Source organism: Saimiri boliviensis, chromosome 2, assembly GCF_048565385.1.
Source record: "Saimiri boliviensis isolate mSaiBol1 chromosome 2, mSaiBol1.pri, whole genome shotgun sequence".
NCBI lineage: Eukaryota > Metazoa > Chordata > Mammalia > Primates > Cebidae > Saimiri > Saimiri boliviensis.
In genome coordinates, this window is record NC_133450.1 from 193,270,272 (window position 1) to 193,293,629 (window position 23,358).

Consider the following 23,358-nt stretch of genomic DNA (forward strand, 5'->3'; position numbering starts at 1 on the left):
TATATGTCAATTATATCTCAATACATCTCTTTTAAAAAGCTGCTTTAGGATTGAACAATCTATTTTTCAAAGCACTGATACATATATGAGTTTATAAATTAAAGTTGTTTAAATGGTTAGAAAAAAAAAATTCGACCACAGAATAATCTGCCTAAAAGGCATTTCTTTTCAGAACACAAAATTCTTTTTTTTTTTTTTTTTTTTTAATATGGAACACTTCACGAATTTGCGTGTCATCCTTGCTCAGGGGCCATGCTAATCTTCTCTGCATCGTTCCAATTTTAGTATATGTGCTGCCGAAGCGAGCACCAGAACACAAAATTCTTAAGATTCTTCCAATTCAAAACCTCTACAATCCCAGCACTTTGGGAGGCCGAGGAGGGTGGATCACGAGGTCAAGAGATCGAGACCATCCTGGTCAACATGGTGAAACCCCGTCTCTACTAAAAATACAAAAAATTAGCTGGGCATGGTGGTGTGTGCCTGTAATCCCAGCTACTCAGGAGGCTGAGGCAGGAGAATTGCCTGAACCCAGGAGGCAGAGGTTGCGGTGAGCCGAGATGGCGCCATTGCACTCCAGCCTGGGTAACAAGAGCGAAACTCCGTCTCAAAAAACAAAACAAAACAAAAAGAAAACATCTACAATCTAACTAGCACATATGAGGTGAACAAAAGTACAGTCTGTCTTACAATCTCTAAAGAGACTGTGGAAAATATAAATACATTAATCAATAAAGATTTCATAACATCATTTCTTTAAAAGTGAAGAATTACATAGAAGAGAAAAAAATATTCAGAGAGATGCATAATACCTCAGATAACTTTCTGGTGGATTGAAAAGCATCTGAACTGTGTTATTTGCTCCCACAAAAGTAAGCTTACTAGCAGTAATGTCAGATTTTCTTCAAAAGTTCTGTTTAAAAGATGGAATAAATGATATTTATGGTTCAAGGATATTATTAAATTTTCTTCCCAATGACTCTAAGCTTTAGAGTGTAATTTCCAATTTTATGGTTCAAATTCAGTAAAAATAGGGACTCTTATCTATACTGTAACATCTAATTAAATACCTAGGGGAATAGGAAGATTTGAAATGAGAACCCACACCAAAAACATCATGTTCTCTGTCAATAAAAGGTTGGAGAAAAGATCTGGAAAACAATGTGAAAATGTAGCCCATGCCTGTACTGACAACTTTTTATTGTTCCCTTTATCCTATCTAGTAATGAATCTCAGCAGAAATATGGGGTGTGGCTTAGAAGTCTGTGAAATGATTTACTGTTGGAAAATGCCTTTCTGCCTAGCACAAAGCTATATCGATAATTCCCAAAATGTTTGATCAGAAAAGAGCAAATGAAGGCATCTGGTCAGATCAGGATTCAAATTCTGGCTTGACTAGACAGTGAGTTGTGTAACATTGATTAATCTATTTCATATCCATTTCTCATTAGTAAAATGAAAACTTAGGTGTGTATACACACATACTAATTTTAATCAGTAGGTTAAGTATAAAAAATACAAAATTTGAAGAATGGGAGACAGTTCTGTATTCATACCAACTTACCAATAATTAAATGCAAAAGCTTTTTGTGAGCAGTCTGTCTCCCAGAAATTGTCAGATGCTTGAGACACAGAGATTAATAAATTGTTTGGTCTCCTCTTAAATGTGAGCATTAAAAAAGAAGAAAAAAAAATTCCTGCCTTGATGAACTGACAATGCAGCTGATAAGACAACTAAGACACAATGAACCAGCTACCAAATAAAATGAGTTTAGTACAATGAGAGAGGAAAGTTCAAGTATACTGGGAGCACACAGGAAGAAACACCAATGGCAAGATCACTAGCTCAAGTTAGAGAAATCTGTCATGTATACAAAAGACCATGAGGATTTTATAGAGAATGCTCCGCTGGGACAAGCAAAATGCAAGAGGGTGGATTTTAAGAGTCGAAGCTCAGTTTCTTAAAACTCCTAATACTTATAATCAGTTGCTACAGTTAATTAGACCTCAAAAATAGTCTAAACCAATCTTCGCAGAATCTTTAAAAACAGAAACACACAAAAATCTGAGACTATCTTATTTGAAATGACTATAAATGGTATTTTCACGATTCTAAAACTAATAGAAATCCATTTTTCTTCTATTACTTATTACTGTATTTCAATTTTATTTACTGATTTTGGTATTTGCTTTGGTAGAAAACACTGCTACTTTTGATTCCTATGCTTGACCTATTGTAATTTTTTAAATAACAACAAAAAAACCATCACACAAGCAAAATGGAAAGTAGTGTTATAAGTACATAAAAATTAAATCGTTAACAATTCAACCAAGGTCACTAGAACCTTTTTGGTTCTGCACTTAAAGTAAAGCATTTTAAAATAAGAAAAGAAAAATGTGTTTGTGGGCCTGTGTGTGGGATGGGACAGTTTCTTCTAGACTTCTTGTTGAGGTACTTACAGTGCTGATCACAATCAACTCTGGCAAACACTACTTGATTTTCATTTGGAAATTCTTCCTTAATGACATCGGAAGCTTCCTCAAAAATTGGATGCAACATCTGACTGAAACGACACCTATACACAGAGAAGGATGCCAATTAAAAATGAAAAGCAGAGGTAATAAAATCTTATTTCAGTTATCACCCATTGACATTTGATATAGGTACAGTAAACAACTTTGTGAGATAATCACACACTTGATTTAATCAAGGACCCTGATGTCATTCAATGGAGATGAAGACAATGTTGAATTCAAAGACTATATATGGATTCTAAGAATGTCTAATAAATTTTGGTTTTATTCATCTTAAGATAACTGCCAGTATTATGAAGGACACAGCTCAGGATCTCTTGCAGAGGTCATAAAACAAGTCTGAAATAAGCCCTCTAAGAAGTACTATTAGGATTTATAACTACTGAAGCTTGAACATGCATAAAAAGAATTGGCTTTCTCTATTTTATTAATTTTTAATGGAGGGCAGGGGCACAATCTCAGCTTACTGCACTCTCCACCTCCAGGGCTCAAGCAATCCTCCCACCTCAAAATAATGAAATTTTAGACTACTGAATAAAATCTTTTAACTGTATTACAAATATTAGACTGGTCCACCTGGCTAGTTCTATCAATCTCATAGGCAAGTTAGCATACTAAATAAGTTACATTAAAAGAATACATGGTATTTAATGAATTATTTCCCCTCAAATTTATCCTTTGTTAAAATGGGCTTTTATATCTATAAACATACTAAAAACGGTAAGTCCAGAAGCAAATATTTTAAATTCTAACCAAGACCTCCTGTCTATATTTTCTTTTTTCTTTTAAACACAACGCACAAGCCCCACAGTATTACTATTAACTTGTTACTTCTAACTGTCCCTTAATCAAGCCAAACATTTGACAAACACAGTCATGTGGTGTTTAATGACAGGGATACACTTTGAGAAACCATTAGGCGATTTCTTCACTGTGTGAACATCATAAAGTATATTTACATGAACCTAGACAATATAGCCTAGCATGCACCTATACTATATGGTATACAGCCTCCCATTACTCCTAGGCTACAAACCTGTACCACATGTTAATATACTAATTACTGTAGGCAATTGTAACACGATAACATTTTTGTATCTAAACGTATCTAAACACAGAAAAGGTATAGTAAAAATATGGTATTATATAATCTTATGTGACTTCTGTCATTGACCTAAACATCATTATGTTGTGCATGACTATGTTGTAGCTCATTAAAGGGACCCAGTAAGAAGGAGAAGAATCAGAATCAGCAAATAACCAGCTGGGTTACAATGGCCATTGTCTTACAGAAGAAGTATTAAGGATATATAAACAAACAAATTGCTACTCTTGCTTCCAGGGCCATTTTCCACCAAATTTACTTAAATGATGCCAGTGAACAGTTTAATCCACATGTAATTAGGTCATACGTATTAGCTGTAATGCAATAAAAATATTGGAAAGCCTGTGAAAGGATGCAAACATTATACTTCCTCCCTATTTCTTCTTGTATATATCTCTTCTAGCCCACTCACCTGACTTCCTAAGGAGGTGTCCTAGAATATATCAAGGAGACACATCTGTATCTTCAATCTCTTGCTTTCATGTGGCTCTTTCCTCTTTTAGCATTCTTAAAACTCTCCCATCAGGGATAAGTGGGTGGGGTCTGTGGACATCATGGACCGTGTCTTATTTGACTACGTATTCTAATAGGCATTGCATATATGTGTGTTAAATGAATAAATTGATAGAATGGAGGAATTGGAGCAGCTAGGACCCCAGGTTTGTGGATTCTTACAGTTTGCTAAAAATAAGGTAGCTGGAGGGCAAGAGAGGCAAGGAGTAGGGGCTGATTAATGGTTTCTTGAAAAATTTAGATCTGACATAGTAAAGAATGAGTGGGCAAGCTTCTTTATGGCTTAAGGGCAACGTAAAAAAACACATCAAGGGTTTCTTTTCTCTAGATTGTCCAGTTTGCTACCCAGTAAGTATTTAAGCATGGTTTATGTTTAAAATAGGACCTGTCTTAATACAGGTTGAATGTCCCTAATCCGAAAATTCAAAATGTTTGAAAATCTAAAACAGTTTGAGGGCTGACAAGACGCTCAAAGGAAATGCTCATTGAAGCATTCTGGATTTCATGTTTTTGGGGTTAGGGATGCTAAGCCAGTAAGTATAAGGCAAATATTCCCAAATATGAAAAATTCCAAATTCTGAAACTGGTCCCAAGTATTTCAGATAAGGGATACTCAACCTATACCAAAAGGGAAAATGAAATAAAAGTTGAATTCCAGTATTACTGTACCTTCATACACATGTATCCATACACATGGAAATGATACATTTATAAAAGGAACAAAAGGAACATCACAAAAGCAATGGATCTATTAAAAGGCCCCAAGGGTTATCTAAACCTAATCTCCAACCTAGTGCTTAAATCAATCCTTAAGAAATCTACCAGATAGATAAATCTTTGCAGAGACATTTTGAGGGCACTACTAATATGATCTAGTTAGAGAAAAAAATGAACTTTGGAGTCAGACATACCTGAATTTAAATCCCAGTTCCACCACTTACTAGCCATATGACCTTTCTGAGCCTCAATTCCTCAACCTAAAATGGAAATTATAATACCTACCTGCAGAGTGGTTCTGAGCATTAAAAACAACGTATGTAAAGAGTCTGGATGGGAATGGTTAATGGGTACAAAAATATAGTTAGAATGAATAAGATCCAGTAGGGTGGCTACAGTAAACAGAAGTTTATTATACATTTAAAAATAACTAAAAGGGTATAACTGGAATATTTGTAACATATAGAAATGATGAATCCTTGAAGTGATGAATACCCCATTTACCCTGATGTAATTATTATTTTTAATTTTTTTATTTTTTTTAGACAGAGTCTCGCTCTGTCACCCAGGTTGAAGTGCAATGGTGCAATCTTGGCTCACTGCAACCTCTGCCTCCCGAGTTCAAGGGATTCTCCTGTCTCAGCCTGCCGAGTAGCTGGGACTACAGGCAGGCACCACCACGCCCAGCTAATTTTTCTATTTTTTAGGAGAGATGGGGTTTCACCATGTTGGCCAGGATGGTCTCAATCTCTTGACCTCATGATCCACCCCCCATAGTCTCCCAGAAGTGCTGGGATTATAGGAGTGAGCCACCGTGCCCAACCATGTGATTATTATACACTGTACACCGCCATCAAAGTATCTCATGTACTCCATAAATATATATACCTACTACGTACCCATAAATATTAAGTAACTTTTAAAAAAGTCTGGCACAAAACAGCATTATTAATCACCTACTATGGTATTACTCAAGGAGTAGCAGTATTTTTAAGCACCTCTATTAGAGAATTATTAAACAGTGTCAAATCCCTAACTTCCAGGGGGAACTCAGAGTCTAGACTACGAAATCACATAGTATAAGTCTATATCCTACAACCAATTACCAGGCCTTTCAGTTGTATAAAAGAGTATTAATTCATTAAGAAGATATTCTTTAGGTAATGTTTTCCCAAATAACAGTCCATGTTTCCAATTCAGCTTTTTCAACATATAGAATTTCTTGCAACATACTGAATCTCTCAGGACAATGTCATTCTAGTTTTTCTTCAGACATCATCTAGTCAAGTAACCTTGGGAAAGTACTTGACTCCCCTGGATCTCAGTTTTCTCATTTTAAAATGGATTGGATTACATAATCTTCTACCAAATTTTGTGGCTATTAATACATCTTGACAACCCTAATTTACCTTGAAAAATGCTACCTTTGTTACATATTTTATACATAGCATTTTCTCTGTGTATCTTCAACTTTTTACTAAAGTTCTTTAAGTAATCATACCATATATATATTCATTCTATAGATACTATGTACTTATCAGCCACGTATTAAGCAAAGTGCTTGGGGATTAATGTTAAAAATAAAACTATGGTAACCATTTTCACAAAGCAAACAATGTAGTAGGGAATCACCAACTGGATTATAGCTTACAAGTGTTATGATTGGGTAAGTATGGGGTGTTATGGGAAATAACAGAAGGGCCCCTTATCACCTTATCAGAGTCAAGAGTAGGAGTAAATGTATTGATCTAGGAAGACGACCTGGAGAAAATGGCATCTAATTTAAGACTTGAAACATTAGGACTTAACTAAGTAGAGAAGTGGGCGACAGAAGAATGATCCATCCAGGCAGGGGAAATATCATGCCTAGCAGTCCAGTGATGAAATAAAGAATTTCATAGGAATTGAAAGAAGCTTGGTATAACTGGAACAGATTGTGGAAGTGGAGAGAGATAAGACATAACAGCTGCAGAGGGAATAAGAGACCAGTTCGTAAGGGGCCTTCTGGGTCAAAGTAAAGGATTTAAACTTTAGCCCAAAGGTAATGGAAACCCTTTGAGGGTTTTAAGAAGGGGTGTTAACCAATCTTATTTACACTGTTAAGAAAGAGAATTCTGCCTTACATCGTAGAGAACAGAATGGAGATACCTAAGACTAGAGGTACAGAAAAGAAATGAGGAGACTGAGTAATGAATTCTAAGTAAATGACAGGACTGTGGCCTGGAGTATGGTAGGTAGTAAGCCTTAATGGGTCAGATAAGATACAGAGTGTCTAGAAATAAAGATTATGCCAGTGTTTCAGAATCTTTCTCGCTAAATCTCCCTTATTCCTGTCTCCATGCCATATTCTATAACACCTACTACACACCAAATTGGTCTAGATGCTGGGAATACTAGTAAGCCATTATCTCTGCCCTCAAAGAGTGTTTGCTAGGGCACAAACAAATAAGAAAAAACAAAACATTTAGTAAGAAAAAAAAAATGGTACATAGAGTACTACATAAACACAAAAGACAGACTCTGATTCAGCCAGGGGAAGGAGTAAAGGTATCCTAGAAGAGGCAGTAGATTGTATAAATTTTTAAATGTCAACATTATTTTTCCTTCTAAACTTGCCATACCCAAATCATGACCTACAAAAACTACCCTCCTTCCAGTCAGGACAAATACAGAATTGCGTTATGTGTTCCCTTTGCATGGGGAGGAGTGGAAGGAGTCATATTTGAGTTTTATGTTACTTGTTCTTAAGACACAAGATAACAGAATCAGCACCATTTCTTTCTTAAAACAGAAATCCTTACAAAATTAAACTGCTTTCTTTGTGGATGAACCTTAAAGGACTTTATGTATGGAATACTGTACTGAAATAGAAAAAGCCTTCCCTTCCCCTTTCTAGCAAAGAAAAATTAACCTTTAGCAAGTAAAAACAAACACACACAAACCCAAATAATAAGATTACTTACCAGTCAGCATAAAAATTTACTAAAGCAACATCAGCATTGTCTGAAATTGAAAGACAAAACCACATAAGTTATTTGTAATAATTTTGACACAATTAAAGATACAGTTTCATTACCATCTTGTCCGTTGTAAGGGTCCACTTAAAAAAACACAGTTAACAATCACCTCTCACTTGGAAACCTAGAGTCATGGGCAGTTTATATAATTTATGGGAGACTTTTTCTCTTCTCCCTCTATGCTTCATCTTTAAAAGTTCATTGCATCTTTTATTTTTTTGAGACCGGGTCTCACTGTTGCCCAGGCTGGAGTGCAGTGGCATGAAAACTCACTGCAGCCTCAAACTCCTGGGTTGAAGTGATCCTCCTACCTCAGCCTCCCAAGTAGTTAGGACTGCAGGCACACACCACCATACCTGGCTAATTTTTGTATTTTTTTGTAGAGACAGGGTCTGGTTATATTACCCAGGCTGGTCTCAAACTCTTGGCCTCAAGCAACCTCCCACCTTAACCTTCCGAAGTGCTGGGATTACAGGCATGAGCCATCACACCAGACTTCATTGCATCTTAAATGGATTTAAAGCAAATGGGAAATGAAGTCCAGATAAGGCAAGTAAGCTACTATCATAAAAAGCAAAGTAGAATGATCTGTATTTTTATTTTTTGATTTTCCATATCCATAAATAACTGAGAACTAGTTCTGCAAATAAAATCCCACATAATAGAAAAGACCTGTATAACTAAGTTATTTCTAAACCTCACATATCCCACCTAGTTACAAGTAATCTACAATAGTGTTGCACAAGACATCAATTTTTTGGTTCCTATCCATTCAACAGTTATTCCCTGCTGCAAAAATAACAGCATTATTTGCATTATCAGGATGTAAAGACATGAGAAAGATGTAGTGCTTTTTGCCTAACCTTACAAGAGAAACTCAAGCACTCATGAAAATAAAACACAAAGATATTCTAGAATTTGAAAGATGACAGAAATGAGAATGACATGTGAGTTTCAATTCCTTTCTTCCCTTTTTACCTTCAAGTTACTTTTTATCCTCTTGCTTATTTGCTCTAAAGCAGTGGTTCACAAACTGTGGTTTGTGGACCAGAAACACCAACATCACCTGGGAACTCACAGAAATGCAAATTCTTAGGTAGGGGTCTAGCAATTTCCTAGCAGTATGGATATTAATAAGTGTTCCAGGTAATTTTGATACATGCTAAAGTTTACAAAACCACTTCTCTAAAGAGACTCCATAAGACAGGAATAGACTTTTAGCATTTAAAGGTCCAGAAACATAATACATTACACTCAATGAATGTTGTAACTCCTTTTGCCTCTATTACTTTTGATTTTGTTATGTGCAAACCAGTGCATAAAACAGAGGGTTAAAAAATCATTTATGCAAACTGTATATTTTCTTAAAGCTCCTAAGCTGTGATTTTCTATCAACCACATCTTCACCTTTCCTTTACTATTTTTAAAAAACAAGAAAGGGTTTCCCTTAATTATATCTATAATCACATTGTCAGCAAACAAAGCATTCAGTAAAAAAACTTATTAGGCCAAGTGTGGTGGCTCATGCCTGTAATCCCATCACTTCAGGAGGCCAAGACAAGAGGATTGCTTGCGGCCAGGAGTTCAAGACCAGCCTGGGCAACACAGCAAGACCATGTCACTACAAGAAAAATTTAAAATTAGCTAGGTGCAGTGGAGCACACCTGTAGTCCCAGCTAACATGGAAGGTTGAGGAAAGAGGATTGCTTGAGCCCAGGGGGTCAAGGATGGAGTGAGCAATAATATTATCATGCCACTGCACTCCAGTCTGGGTGACAAAGCAAGATGCTTTTTCTAAAATAAAAAATAAAAAAGACTTACTGAACTTAACTGGACCAATGACAATGAAAGAGATCAGAGTAGGCGATCTAATTAAAGCGAAAAAAAGAAGAAAAAAAGTCTCGGCTCTGTCCTAAGGTCATTAACATTTAATACAACACAGTAAGAACTACTGGCCTCTAAGCAGGTTTATCAGAACATTTCATGAATTGTTAAGAATGATATCTATATCAAGTCAAATAAAAGATACTAAAAGTAACAAAAAATGGTTTGATAATTTAGAAAGCCATGGAATTCATCAGAATGCAAGTTCTTTATCTGTGCTAGGTAACTGAGATTTTATTTTATTTTTTGTATATGTAAACTAACTCTATATAGAGAAGAAAGAGTACACTTTAAAAATATTGAGGTACTTACTTAAAATTTCATCTATATTCTCTGTATCAAGACTTGTTATTTCAGTTGTTACAGGAGTAAAAACCCAAGTTACCTGAAAATTTAAAAAATGAGAAATTAATAAAGGTGTCCACAAAAGGCAAATATGTAAAAGCAGAAAATCCAAAAATAAAGTTGATTCCACTTGTTCCTTAAAAAATTATCCATCAATTGAATTAAATCTTTATTCCTAGTGGTTAGACTAGATAAATGAAATAGAAGAAACATCAGCTTCTCAAGCCCAGAAATTGGTCAAATAAAACTTTATATACTTTCAAATACACAAAATAAATTGCTTCTAAACAATTAGGAAACCTGATAATGTACATATGTTTTCAAATTAATACTTTCAAGAACTTTATAGCATCACAAGAAATAATTTGTGAAGAGATAATCAGTTTTTAAGGTATAAATATAAAAACCAAAGCTAACTTTGCTGATTCTATTCTGCCACGTTTCTAAGAAGGAAACAATGAAGAATGCAAGAAAGATTTTTGCAAGTTATAAACCAAAAGCCCTTCCAGTATCATTTTCACTTACTGGTGATAACAATGTGTTACATGAGAGGCTACTAAAATAAGAATGGTTTTGCTTCCCCTTTAATAAACCTGAAATCCAAAGTTCAAGTTTATCAAAGAAAAGCTTAGCCTCTCATCTGCAAAACAAAGAAAATGTAAAATTTTAAACTAAATTAGCAAATGTTTCCTCATTTTAAAAAGTAAAATTTAGTATATTTTAGTTTCCAACTTTAATCACTTGGTGTTTGCTCACTAGAGAGTTTTTTGTTTGTGTATAGAATAGAGTTTGTGTATAGAAATTCATTTACGGGCTTTTTACTGAATGACAACTAATGTCAGGCTCTGATCAAAGTCCTGAAGACTACTCTTTTGCCCACCCATTTCCTGAAAACTTCAGCACTTCTAACAGACTCAAAACTTTTATAATTCACCAACAATTCAATCTAAATGCTGTAAAGAGAGACACTGATGCTAGTATATTAATAAGCCCAGCTAATTTTTAAAAATATCTCTATAGATTTATTATTTTCTTAGGAAAGGCCTAAAGATAACACTGAGTCTTATTTTTTTAAATTACCATAATAGTGTAACCAATAACTATCATGTCTGTCAGCAACCAATAAATTACACTCTCCTAAAAGTAGGCTAAATAATTGCAAATCTCCAAATATCTGACTTATATAACTAATTTCATTGTTTCAGTGCCTCAAACATTAACTGGAAAGATCAGACTTCCCTCACTAGTCATTACTTACTATTGATGGGGTTTAGGACACATTACCACAAAATATGGCACACTGGCATCTGAGAAAATGGCAGAAGCAAAAACGTCTCTTTGACCTTCTCCTGCCCTTCTCCCCCAAAACAGGTCATAAAATAATTCTCTGATAGTCTTCTAAAGTAGGTCATAAGACCCCTCTAAGAGACGTATCCTCTAGACCCTGAGAAAAGGAACATCCCAATCTCTGAGGACACAGGGACACCAAGAAGAATCTGAACTAACAGTTCTCCCAGTTTATTACTGTTAGATCATACCCCCTTTGTCCAGTTGTACGTGGGTACAACTGTCCACTCTTCATCAACCTATGCATAAAAATAAAGTTTTTCCCATTTCTTTGGGTTGTTAATTTTTGAAGGCTCCCATGTCATGTAAAAGTTCTATTAAATAAATTTGGATGCTTTTCTCTTATTAATCTATCTTTTATTATAGGGGTCTCAGACAGGAACCTAGAGATGGGTAAGAAAATAAATCTTTTCTACTCTATATTATCAATGTCTTAATAACAGATCCTGTCTTCATAAGCATCTGACCAATTCTAGATAACAGTGGAACTCAATAATACTGGTAATAGCAAGATTTTACACTTGTGTGCTAAAGAAAAACTCAAGAAGGCAGAAAAATATTATCATAGAACAATGAAATTGGCATTATCAAAGTCCGTCATCTAAGAACTCAATAAGGTAAGTGGGATACCCATTCCTGAAACATATATCATTTCTCTGTGTTGGGAACACTCCAAATCTACTCTTCTGGTTATTCTGAAGTATTTTTGAAGAGTTAGTTATCATCTATCAAAATATGTAAAGAGAATATATGTTTAAAGTCTAAAGTTAATAGCTTTTTACTAGCTGGGCACAGTGGCTTACGCCTATAATTCCAGCACTTTGGGAGGCCAAGGCAGGAGGACCCCTTGAGGCCAGAAGTTCAAGACTAGCCTAGGCAACATAGCAAGACTCTGTCTCCACAAAAACCTTAAAAATTAGCCAGGCATAGTGGCACATGCCTGTAGTCCTAGCTAGTGGGGAGGCTGAGGCCACTGGATTACTTGAACCCAAAAGTTCAAGTTTGCAGTGGGCTATCATTGTGCCACTGGCACTCCAGCATGGATGACAGAACAGGACCCTGTCTCACCAAAAAAAACACAAACAAACAAACAAACAAAAAAAAAAAAACAAAAAAAAACAAAAAAAAAAACGGCGGGGGGTGGGGGCAGAAATTGCATTTTACCTTGAAATACTTACATGGCAAAAACATTTACATGCTAACTCATGGCAAAAATGAGGCAACGATCAATTTGGTTGTATTAAACAGGCAACTATTTAAAAACACTGTGTTAATAAATATGAAAGTGATAAGACCGATATTTTGCTAACAGTTGTGTTTGTTAAGAGGGCCCAAAGCAAGAAAACTGTCTCTGACCCAGCAATCTCTGCTCCCTGTAGGGTGTAAAGAAGGCAGTTTCCTGTTAGCTTATCATTAACATTTCTATTAATATGCAGTATGATGAGAAAGACGGTTGTTTATTTGAACTGTTAATAAGCTCCACTAGTCTGACAAATTGTTTCTTTTCATGTCAGCCCTGGGCAGCAGCAAGATTCTCCCGGGGAGACATCTTCATGTGTCAAATACTATAGTGCTTAAGTAAAATAAAGTATGACTCCAGACCATAAAGCTTTTGATAAGGATCATTAATTTTTGATAAGGATCATAAATTTAGACTTGAATAAAATTTTTAAATTTATGTTAAAAACAAAACAAAGACATACGAAAAATTTCATAGATCTTAATAGTCATGAAGAATATAGTCTCTAATGATGAAGTATTTAGACAACATATACAAATATATAGACATGAACTTAGGAAGTATTTTACAACTGGGTCATTCTCTTCAGTTTATTAGCTCATTTACTTGCCAAGAAAGCAGAGCAGAGTGGCATTTTTAAGACTGTATTACAATTGCCTACAATATTCACTATATTAACATACTATACAGGTAACCTAAAAGTAATAGGCTATTATTTTTTGGTTATAGTAGGTGTGTAGTAGGCTATACCATCTAGGTTTGTGTAATTATATTTTATGATGTTTGCACAATGACAAAATTGCCTAATGACACATTTCTCAGAACATAACCCCATCATCAAGCCATGAATGACTGTACTGTATCCTTGAAAATTGCTATTAGATAATATTCTCACAACAACAACAAAAAAGTATATGAGGTGAAAGATATGGTAATTAGCTTGACAATCATTTAACAATATATATACATATAGCAAAATATCTCACTGTACATCATAAATATATACAATTTTTGTCAATTATACCCTAAGAAAGCTGGGGAGTAGAATGAAAAGAATCATCCATAAATTACCACAAAACAGAGGAAGAATTTTATTACATAAGTGAATAAAAATTCAACACTTTTTGTATGGTGCTATAATTTAAGGTTGTTAATTCAGTCATGAAAATACATAATTTGAGACTTTCAGGACTAGAGGCTAATAAAACATCAGGTAAAGAGGTTATCAAATATTACTTCTGTTAATAAGATTCCTAATCCATAGAGGCATTAGCTAGGTGTCAAGTGTTGTCTTAAAATATCTTAGTAAATGAGTTTAGAAAACAAGAATTATTTCTAGTGAGTTTGTTTATTTAAAGCTCAATATCTTAAAATCTTAATATTTAAAGTGTGGCCTCTGAAACTGCTGCACTGGTATCACCTAGAAGCTTGTGAGCAATAGAGAATACTAGTTCCCACCCCAGACCTACTGAATGAGAAGCTCCATTTTAATAAGATCCTCAGTTGATTCCTATGCACATTAAAGTTCAGGAACACTGTTTTGGAAAGCAATTTTTTTACTCTAGGAGCAAGTGTGTAAATTTGATTTAAACTCTGTACAATGTTTTTGGTCCTCAAATATGAACACAAGTACAAGTAAGGCCCATTTGTGATAATGCATTGACATGCAAATTGCTGTGCTTTTAGAAAAATGTAGAATGAATCTGTAACCTATCAGAGAGGTACATAGATGCTAATTTTTTAAAAGTATACTGTCTTCTGTTCAAAAAATAGCTTTAACAGATATTTCAGCATGAAATCACTGTCATAAAATAGAATCTTCAATAAGGGATGTTTCTTTTCCTGTGGCATTAGTGTTCTCAGTTGGCAGTACATCTGCTAGGTATTCTGCTGTAAAAGCTTGGTGTATTTTTGCTAAATCTTTCATTTACTTGCCTTTCTATTGGGAGATTCTCAGAGCCCCTTCTTTACAAACTATGTCTCTCCTATAGCAAAAAATAAGCAATGTACCAGGCAACAGCTCTCTTCCATTTCTAATCTAGATTGACAAATCAGCCTACCATCTGTAGTCCCAGTGCCCTGGGACCCAGGCTGCTTCTCTTCCCTGGGGGCCACTTCTCTGACTCCAATCAGTCCACTCTTACTTTCAGTTTTGCATTAAGCTGGCAGGCAACAAAAGTATAAAGGTTTGCAGTTAGCTTCAAGAAGCTGGGAGATGTTGAAATGTCCCTGGAGAAAAGCAGCTGAGGCTGACAGGAACTAAAAGGGCCTTGAAGTTGGGTATCAATCAAGGCACATCTCACACTATTCACATTCCCAGAAGCATTATAATGAACTAGAAGTTCAAAAAGAAGGGAAAAACAGGACTAAGTATAGAATAACACTGAGAAGCTACTTTAACCCTTAAATTGTTCAGTAGTACAACCTTCCTATAGCATCAGTGCAACCCATCTTGGTCATATGAGAACCAATCTGCATTTATAAAGAAACACTAGAATTATAAGATTTCTTCATTAAGTCAGTCAAAATATGGTGCAGAAATGTTTGAAAAAACAAATTCCCTGCCCCAAAAAAGTTCAAATATAGACAATACAAATTCTTAATTTCAAATTAAGGCCAGTAAAAACAATCATGGAGAAATAAAAAGAAACAAAATGTATTGCAATTCATACTTTTTCTTGAATTTTAGTTTTTTGATCACACATGAATTCCCATTAAAAACTGTCTGTGTTTCGTTCTTCAGTGTATTTAAAAATGTGATTAACTAATTTACCTTAAATAGACAATATATTTTTCTCTGACCTTTGAAGAGGATATTTTTGTTATAAAAAGCTTTTCAGAGCTGGGGGTGAACTTCTCAACTTCTGTGTGGAAAAAGTTATTCTCTTAAAATCACCACATTTTGCTCTTTTAAAACTCAAACTTCTAGTAATTGGCAGCACTAACAAAGCATGGGAACTAGAAGAAAAGTTAAGATAATAATTGTTACCATTCTACTTTGTGCTGCACTGTAATTCTTACACAGGATACTTTATGAAAGAAAGTTACCTTAAGAGAGTCTACATACATGTTGGTATCTTTTGTTCACTTACTCATTCCGCAAATATTTCACTGAGTCATCTCAGTGTCTACATGCTAGACACTGAAAAACATAATGTTGTACATGGTTAAATTAATCTTACAAACTTCATTTTCACATTAAAAATAAAAGAGAGAAAGAAGGTTATCTCATTCAAATATTTTAATTTAAGAGTCATCCATCATTCTTGCAAAGTCATTATGTATTCGCTAAAGAAGGTAACTGCTGGGCATTAACAATGAGATTACTTGTATGTCAGTACTCTTTTTGCCCAGGCTTTCATGAAGCTTTAAATTAATTTTAGTGCAGAATGAATATATCAACACTGTTACTGAGCAATCTTTTAACATCACTAAAAGCGGGACAACCAAGAATTCTGCTTCTTGATGGGATGCAATACAAGACAGAAAGCACCACTTGTAAATATTCTTAAAAACAATTTGAATGTGATCATAATCTAATCAAGCCCAAGAAACTAGTGTATAAGGAACACCGGCTACAGAGGAACTTATAAAATGACACAATGAAGATGCAAGCTGCCCTATCAGAATACAGGAAATTTTACAGAAAACAATGATAACCTATCTTCATTTGGCCTCCAATCAGAAGTGGACTCCAAGACAAGGAGTTAAGTACAAGCAGTCAGTATTTGGGAGATAAGGAAGAGAGAAGTGAGACAGGGATAGGAACACAGGCAATATACTATAGCTGGTGAGCTATAGTACTGGTATACTAAATTGCAAATACCAACTGTTAATTTTTCGAAGTTTATACTCAACAGATTGTGGTACCTCTAAATTATATAATTTTTTTTTCTGGAGACAAGGTCTTGCTCTGTCACCGAGGCTGAAGGACAGTGGCATAATCTCGGCTCACTGCAACTTCTACCTCCGGGGCTCTAGAGCCTCCCACCTCAGCCTCCCAAGTAGCTGAGACTACAGGCATATGCCACCACATCCAGCTAACATAATATTCTTTAGCCCTTTCACTAGCTGTTGCTGTTGGTACACACATTTTTACACTGCAAAGTATGAGGAAAATAATCTCCTACATGTCAAAGAATGCCTTTATTTCATTACTAAACATGTGGCCCTGACTGTTTTTGGGTGAGTAAACAGGCTTCAAGGAAAAACTGTCTTCAGTGAAACCTTGGGTTACTTATTCTCCACATTCACTTAGTTCATATCTTTGGTTACTTATTTTCCACATTCACTTAGTTCCAGACTCACTCTCAGACTTCCTAGTTTCTTATTCTTAAGTAGAGTACTGTGTGTATTCTTGGGTAAAAATGTTTTTATTACCAAATCCCCTAATGATTGATTCTATTACTATATACATCCAAAGTATCAATCCACTACTTACGTTAAAGATCTGTATTTTTTAGCCAGGTGCAGTAGCTCAAGCCTGTAATCCCAGCACTTTGCAAGGCCGAGGTGGGGCGGATTACCTGAGGTCAGGAGTTCGAGAGCAGCCTGGCCAACATGGTGAAACCCTGTCTCTACTAAAAATACAAAAAATTGTCTGGGCATGGTTGCAGACACCTGTAATCCTAGCTACTCAGGATGCTGAGGCAGGAGAATCAATTGCACCCAGGAAGCGAAGGTTGCAGTGAGCTGAGATCATGCCATTGCACTCCAGCCTGGGCAACAAGAAAAAAACTTTGTCTCAAAAAAAAAAAAAAAAAAAATCTGTATTTTAAAAATTATATTGTTCTTTTCCAACTTGGACCCGGAAGAATGGCTCCCACAAAGAAGAGTGGTGAGAAGAAAACAGGCCATTCTGACATCAATGAGGTGGTGATCCAAGAATACACCATCAACATTCACAAGCGCATCCATGGAATGGGCTTCAAGAAGCATACCCCTGAGACATTCAAAGAGATTTGGAAATCTGCCATGAAGGAAATGAGAACTCCAGATGTGTGCACTGTACCAGGCTCAACAACACTGTCTAGGCCAAAGGAATAAGGAACGTCCCATACCAAATCTGCATGTGGTTGTCCAGAAAACGTAATGAAGATGAAAATTCAATAAATAAGCTTTATACTTCCGTTACCTATGTAACTGTTACCACTTTCAAAAATCTACGGACAATGTGGATGAGAACTAATTACTGATCATCAAATATTTCAAATAAAGTCATAAAACTGCCTTCAAAAAAATTATATTGTTCTAACCAAACCAATTCTAAATATGAATCAGAATTAGTCCTTGAGAGGCCATATATTTGTTGAGATGCCTATACTAATTAATGATTAAAAGAATCTTTAATGCTGCCCCATCTGTCACATACTATTTTAATTAGCTTTGTAAAGCAAACAGATTTGTCTCCCATTTGGTCTAAAATACCTCCAGTGACACTCTCAAAGCTTTCTTATATATTAAGGGTAACTAAGGTCAATCTTCATCATTACCATGTAGTAGTTCAGTTTTCTAAGCACTTTTACCAAAAAGCTAATCAGAGAATGACCTTGGTGTGTTAAAAGGAAACCTGAATTTAGGAATCTATCTACTTTGCTCATGTCTGTCCTCACTTTTATACTTGCTGTGAGATGGAGGTACAGAAAGAAGAAATACGCGTTTGGCACAATTAAGAATATACTGTTTACTTTAATCTTCAAGACAATTTGGGAGGTAGAGAGATAAGACCAACAAGCAGAGACAAAAGAAGATAACTTAAAAAAAAAAATTTCTCTAACTATATTCTGGAGTTTTGAGGCAGACAATCAACCTTAGAGGTAAGAAGGGCAATTTTCCAAGTCCCTGAGTCATCCACAGCCTTAAAACCTTGATTCCTTCTGATTTTTCGATTTTTTATAACATGTATTAATTAAAATACTGGTGTATAGGATGTCCTTAATTTCCTAATGTTTGAACTTCATTCTGATTCTTTGAAATTGCCCACTGAATATCTACCCCGTTTGGGCTTTAATGAAGCAGGTGACAAACATTGCAAGCAATTTTAAGTGGTGATTTGGATCTGGTAACAGTGCATTTCAGCCAAGAGGCACATGATTCAAAAATAAGTCCCCTGGGCCGGGCTCGGTGGCTCACACCTGTAATCCCAGCACTTTGGGAGGCTGAGGCGGGTGCATCACGAGGTCAAGAGATCAAGACCATCCTGGTCAACAAGGTAAAACCCCATCTCTACTAAAATATATATATGTGTATATATATATATATATAAATATATATAAATTAGCTGGGCATGGTGGCGCGTGCCTGTAGTCCCAGCTACTCGGGAGGCTGAGGCAGGAGAATTGCTTGAACCCAGGAGGCAGAGGTTACAGTGAGCCAAGATCACGCCATTACACTCCAGCCTGGGGAACAAGAGCGAAACTCCGTCTCAAAATAAATAAATAAATAAAAATAAGTCCCCTGTAACAAACTCAAAACTTCCCAAGTAGTTTCAAAGAGAGTATATGCTTACATGATTCAAATTAAAAATTTCACATTCTATACCCAAAGAGAATTTTAAAAGTAATAAATGATCAAGTTTTTTTTTAAAAAAAAAAAACTAAACAATTAGTCATTGTTTATTTCTGGACATGAACTCTTGTAAAAACTTGTTTTTATTACTGTTACATACAATTAGTTGAGATTATGATTAAACTATAATTGAACTTCTGCAGTCTATGAGTTGGGAATCAAGAGATATAAGTTTTGGTACCAGCTCTATCATTCACAATATAACCTTAGGCATACATTTCTCTACCTCCTGACCTCAGATTTCTATTTGTCTATAAATAAACTGAACTAATAATTTAAGGCTGCTTTTGATTCTGATGTTCTAAGATTCAGCAGAGATGCTGAGATGCCTGATTTCAGTGGAATTTGTCTTCCATTGAAGAGAAACATTAAAATCATTACTGGACTAAAAGCTGTTTCACAATAAATCATTCTCACATTTTTCACAAATACACAGCAACAGAAATTTACAATTATATTCTACATAGGTGAGACTGCACATACTAACTTCTAAGACGCTAATATCCAAATGTGTGTTATCATCTAATACCGGAGGCTGTTCAAAGGTTTTTTGACTGTAATCCACAGCAAGAAATATACTTTAAACTGTAGTCCAGTAAACAAAAACCCAAATAAAAGTTTTTTAAAACTACCTATCCTTACTACATTCAACCCACAGTAATATTTTCTATTCCTTTCCTTTTAATAATGTTGAACGTAACCCCAATACAACCCATTAATGTATCCCAGTCTGCACTTCCAAAAATACTGCTCTAAAGACTATTATACCTTATTCAAACAATACTGCTCAAAATATTTTGGAGAGAAAGTCTCCTTTGGAAGTCTCTTAAAAAACCATGATCCATGCTTTTCAACACACTCCATCATTAAAAGCTACGACTTTTGAGGATCGATCTTTCTGAAAAAATAAATTTAACTAGAGCCAAATGTCCAAAGTGGGTTATCACAGGGGTACCCAACCCCCAGGCTACATACCAGTACTAATCCGCAGTTTCATCCCAAAACTATGTCCTCCACCCCCATCAGTCTTCCACAAAACCAGTCCCTGGTGCCAAAAATGTTCAAGACCACTGGGTTATCATGCTGAATAACATTAGTTTACTTAATATTTTCCTTTTGGATACAAACTACTGCATAACAACATCATGTATATTACTCATATCCTATACCTGCTTACAGGTCTACATGTAGAAGCATTTGAAAATGTTCTAAACCATCTGCAAAAGATACAAGCTTGAGACAGATATAAGAAAATAATGAAGTTAATTTTTAAAATATATCATTAAAATTAAATTTTTTAAAAGACACACTTTAAAGTTATTATTCCTTATTTCACCATCAATGCAAATATTTTACTAAATATTTTAATGCAACAAAAGTATTCACTATTTTTATTATGCAAGCTAAATAATATTTGAGATGTGTGTGTGCTTGAGCACGCGCATGTCCACACACACACACACACACACACACACACACAAAATAGCTTCTTTCTTTCTACCTAGGAATCTATGTAAATACAGATTTAGGGTCAAAAGGGCCATAGATCCTCTAGTGAGTCAAACAAGGACCCCCAAATGTCCACTGGAAATTCCAAACGTGACCTTATTTGCAAATAGTGTCTTCGTAGATGTAATTATAGCTAAGGATCTGAATCATCCTGGATTCAGTGTGGGTCCTAACTCCAATCACTGGTGTCCTTAGGAGAAGAAGCCACAGAAACAGAGAAGATGGTATAAAGATGGAGGTAGAGATTAGAATGATGCATCTATAAGCCAGGAATCCCAGGTGCTGCTAGAAGTTGAAAGAGGCAAAGAAGGCAAAGTTTCAGAACCAAAAGAGGCAAAGTTTCAGAACTTTGATTTTGGACTTCTGGTCTCCAGAACTGTGAGAGAATAAATTTAAGTTCTCCAGTTCGTGTTAATTTGTTTTGGTAACCCTAGGAAATGAATACAGAGGCAAAACCACATTAGTTCACATTAAAGAGCTATATAAATACATAAGAGAAGTCATGACCATTCACATATGTATTTGGCAATGAAATACACCAATGGCAAGAAGTATCAATGTTCTAGTCCTTCTGTATGATAATAACCCTGCATTTCAAAACCTAAGACTGTCAGAAATAAAAGTTTATTTCACTGTGGAAATGCCTTTCCTTTTGCTTTTTTTTTTTTTCCTATTGCCAAACAGGTGTATGTTTACATTTTCATTCATTTGTTTCCTTAAGACCATATCAGGTGCTTGACATATAGTAGAGATTCCACAATGTTTGCAAAAGGACAAACAGATTGAACCAGATAAGGTTAAAGTTCATACATTCTTTGACATTCTACAATTTTGAAACCACCTTTCTTTTTTTGTTTCTTTTTTTTTTTTTTTTGAGATGGAGCCTTGCTCTGTCTTTCCAGACTGGAGTGCAGTGGCACAAGCTCAGTTCACTGCAACCTCTACCTCCTGGGTTCAAGTGATTCCCCTACCTCAGTCTCCTGAGACCACCAAAAAAAGTCTATCTAAAGTTGGTAGAGGTCATGAATGACATTTACTTTGCAGTTAGAATAGAAGGCACTTTCTGAATCTTTGCTTGGGGACTAGAACTCAAATTCGACAAAAGAACCACATGCAAGAATTCTAAAGCCCTCTCCTCTCCAAAGAGACTTAAGAAAAATACTTGGCCAGCCTTAGTGCAAACTAGCAAGCAAAAGTGTGACAAATGAATTCACAATCAAATTAAGAGAATAAATACAAAATATATAGTATCTGCCAATGAATTCTATTTTTATAAGGAGAAAAAGGCAAGTCTCAACTAGCTGGAATTCATATCTATTATGGAGATGAGCATAATTTTTCTGTTTATCAGTTAGTGAAATTACTACAGCAGTTCCAATGAACACTGTAATGCCTAATACTGAGTGGCAACTTGATTGGACTGAAGGATGCAAAATATTGATCCTGGGTGTGAGGGTGCTGCCAAAGGAGATCAACATTTGAGTCAGTGGATTGGGAAAGACAGACTCACCCTTAATCTGGGTGGGCACCATCTAATCAGCTGTGAGGGTGGTCAGGATATAAACAGTCTTTTAGAAAAACATGAAAAAGCTAGACTGGTTAAGCCTCCCAGCCTACATCCTTCTCCAGTGCTGGATCCTTCCTGCCCTCAAGCATCAGACTCCAAGTTCTTCAGCTTTGGCACTGACTTTCTCCTCAGCTTGCAGACAGCCTGTTGCAGGACCTTGTGACCATGTGAGGTAATACTCCTGAATAAACTCCATATATGTATATCTCCTATTAGTTCTGTCTGTCTAGAGAACCCTGACTAATACAGATTTGGTACCAGGAGTGGTTCTAGAGGACCAGAGTATTAAGGATGGAGTTCTTTTGTTGGTTTTGGGGTTTCTAGAGTTAGCTGCTTAATATGATTAGACCCAAAAATGCTAAGGACTCTACCTCTAATAGTGTGGAGAACACTGACAGTCCTTGGCATGAACTATTTAGAGTTATGCAAATAAATGCATTTGACACTCCTGATTCACTGCTCATAAAAGGCAAGGAGTTTAGTGACTCTACACATAATACCTTTGACCATACACGGAGAACCGAGTAACATGATAAAACTGATTAGTTTTTTATACCCAGGACTAATGGACCAAGAGAGTAACACTGCCCAAGGCACTAATAAAAGCAGTAGCAGGTTACCAGCTACTCCAACCTATAGAGATGCAACGGTGAAATTGAATAGTACATATGAATTAAAATGTCTGGATATTAAGATGCAATGGGAAGGGAGAAAAGCTGTAAGATAGTACATTACAGAGTATCCACATTTATCTCCTTACTGTTTTCTGTCCCTCAAACGTAGATATTTTTCCCTTTCTCCACCCAGTGCAAAAGCAAGAGAAAAAAGCCAGATAGAGAGAGAGAGAGAGAAAGAGAGAGAGAGAGAGAGAGAGAGAGAGAACGAACTATTGGAGCATAAAAGACCAGAGAAAACAGCATATCGGAGAAGAATAAGGTAATTAACAGTATGAAATGCTCTAAAGAGTTTTACAGTAGAAGACTTACCGAAGGATATTATAATTTGTGATTAG

General features: G+C 35.6%; 1 protein-coding gene and 1 non-coding gene across 2 annotated transcripts in view; both read right to left on the bottom strand.

Annotated features, from left to right (window-relative positions):
• Window positions 1–23,358, bottom strand: part of ERP44 (endoplasmic reticulum protein 44) — a 98,531-nt gene that overhangs the window by 56,902 nt on the left and 18,271 nt on the right. Inside the window, exons 2-4 of the mRNA XM_003940085.3 lie at window positions 10,084–10,156; window positions 7,834–7,873; window positions 2,461–2,576 (exon numbers count right to left, since the gene is read on the bottom strand). Coding sequence (XP_003940134.1) covers window positions 2,461–2,576; window positions 7,834–7,873; window positions 10,084–10,156 — 229 coding nt within the window. The remainder of the gene's footprint in view (window positions 1–2,460; window positions 2,577–7,833; window positions 7,874–10,083; window positions 10,157–23,358) is intronic.
• Window positions 203–309, bottom strand: LOC120366432 (U6 spliceosomal RNA). The gene has a single exon (XR_005581100.2). It is a non-coding gene; the product is annotated as a U6 spliceosomal RNA (small nuclear RNA).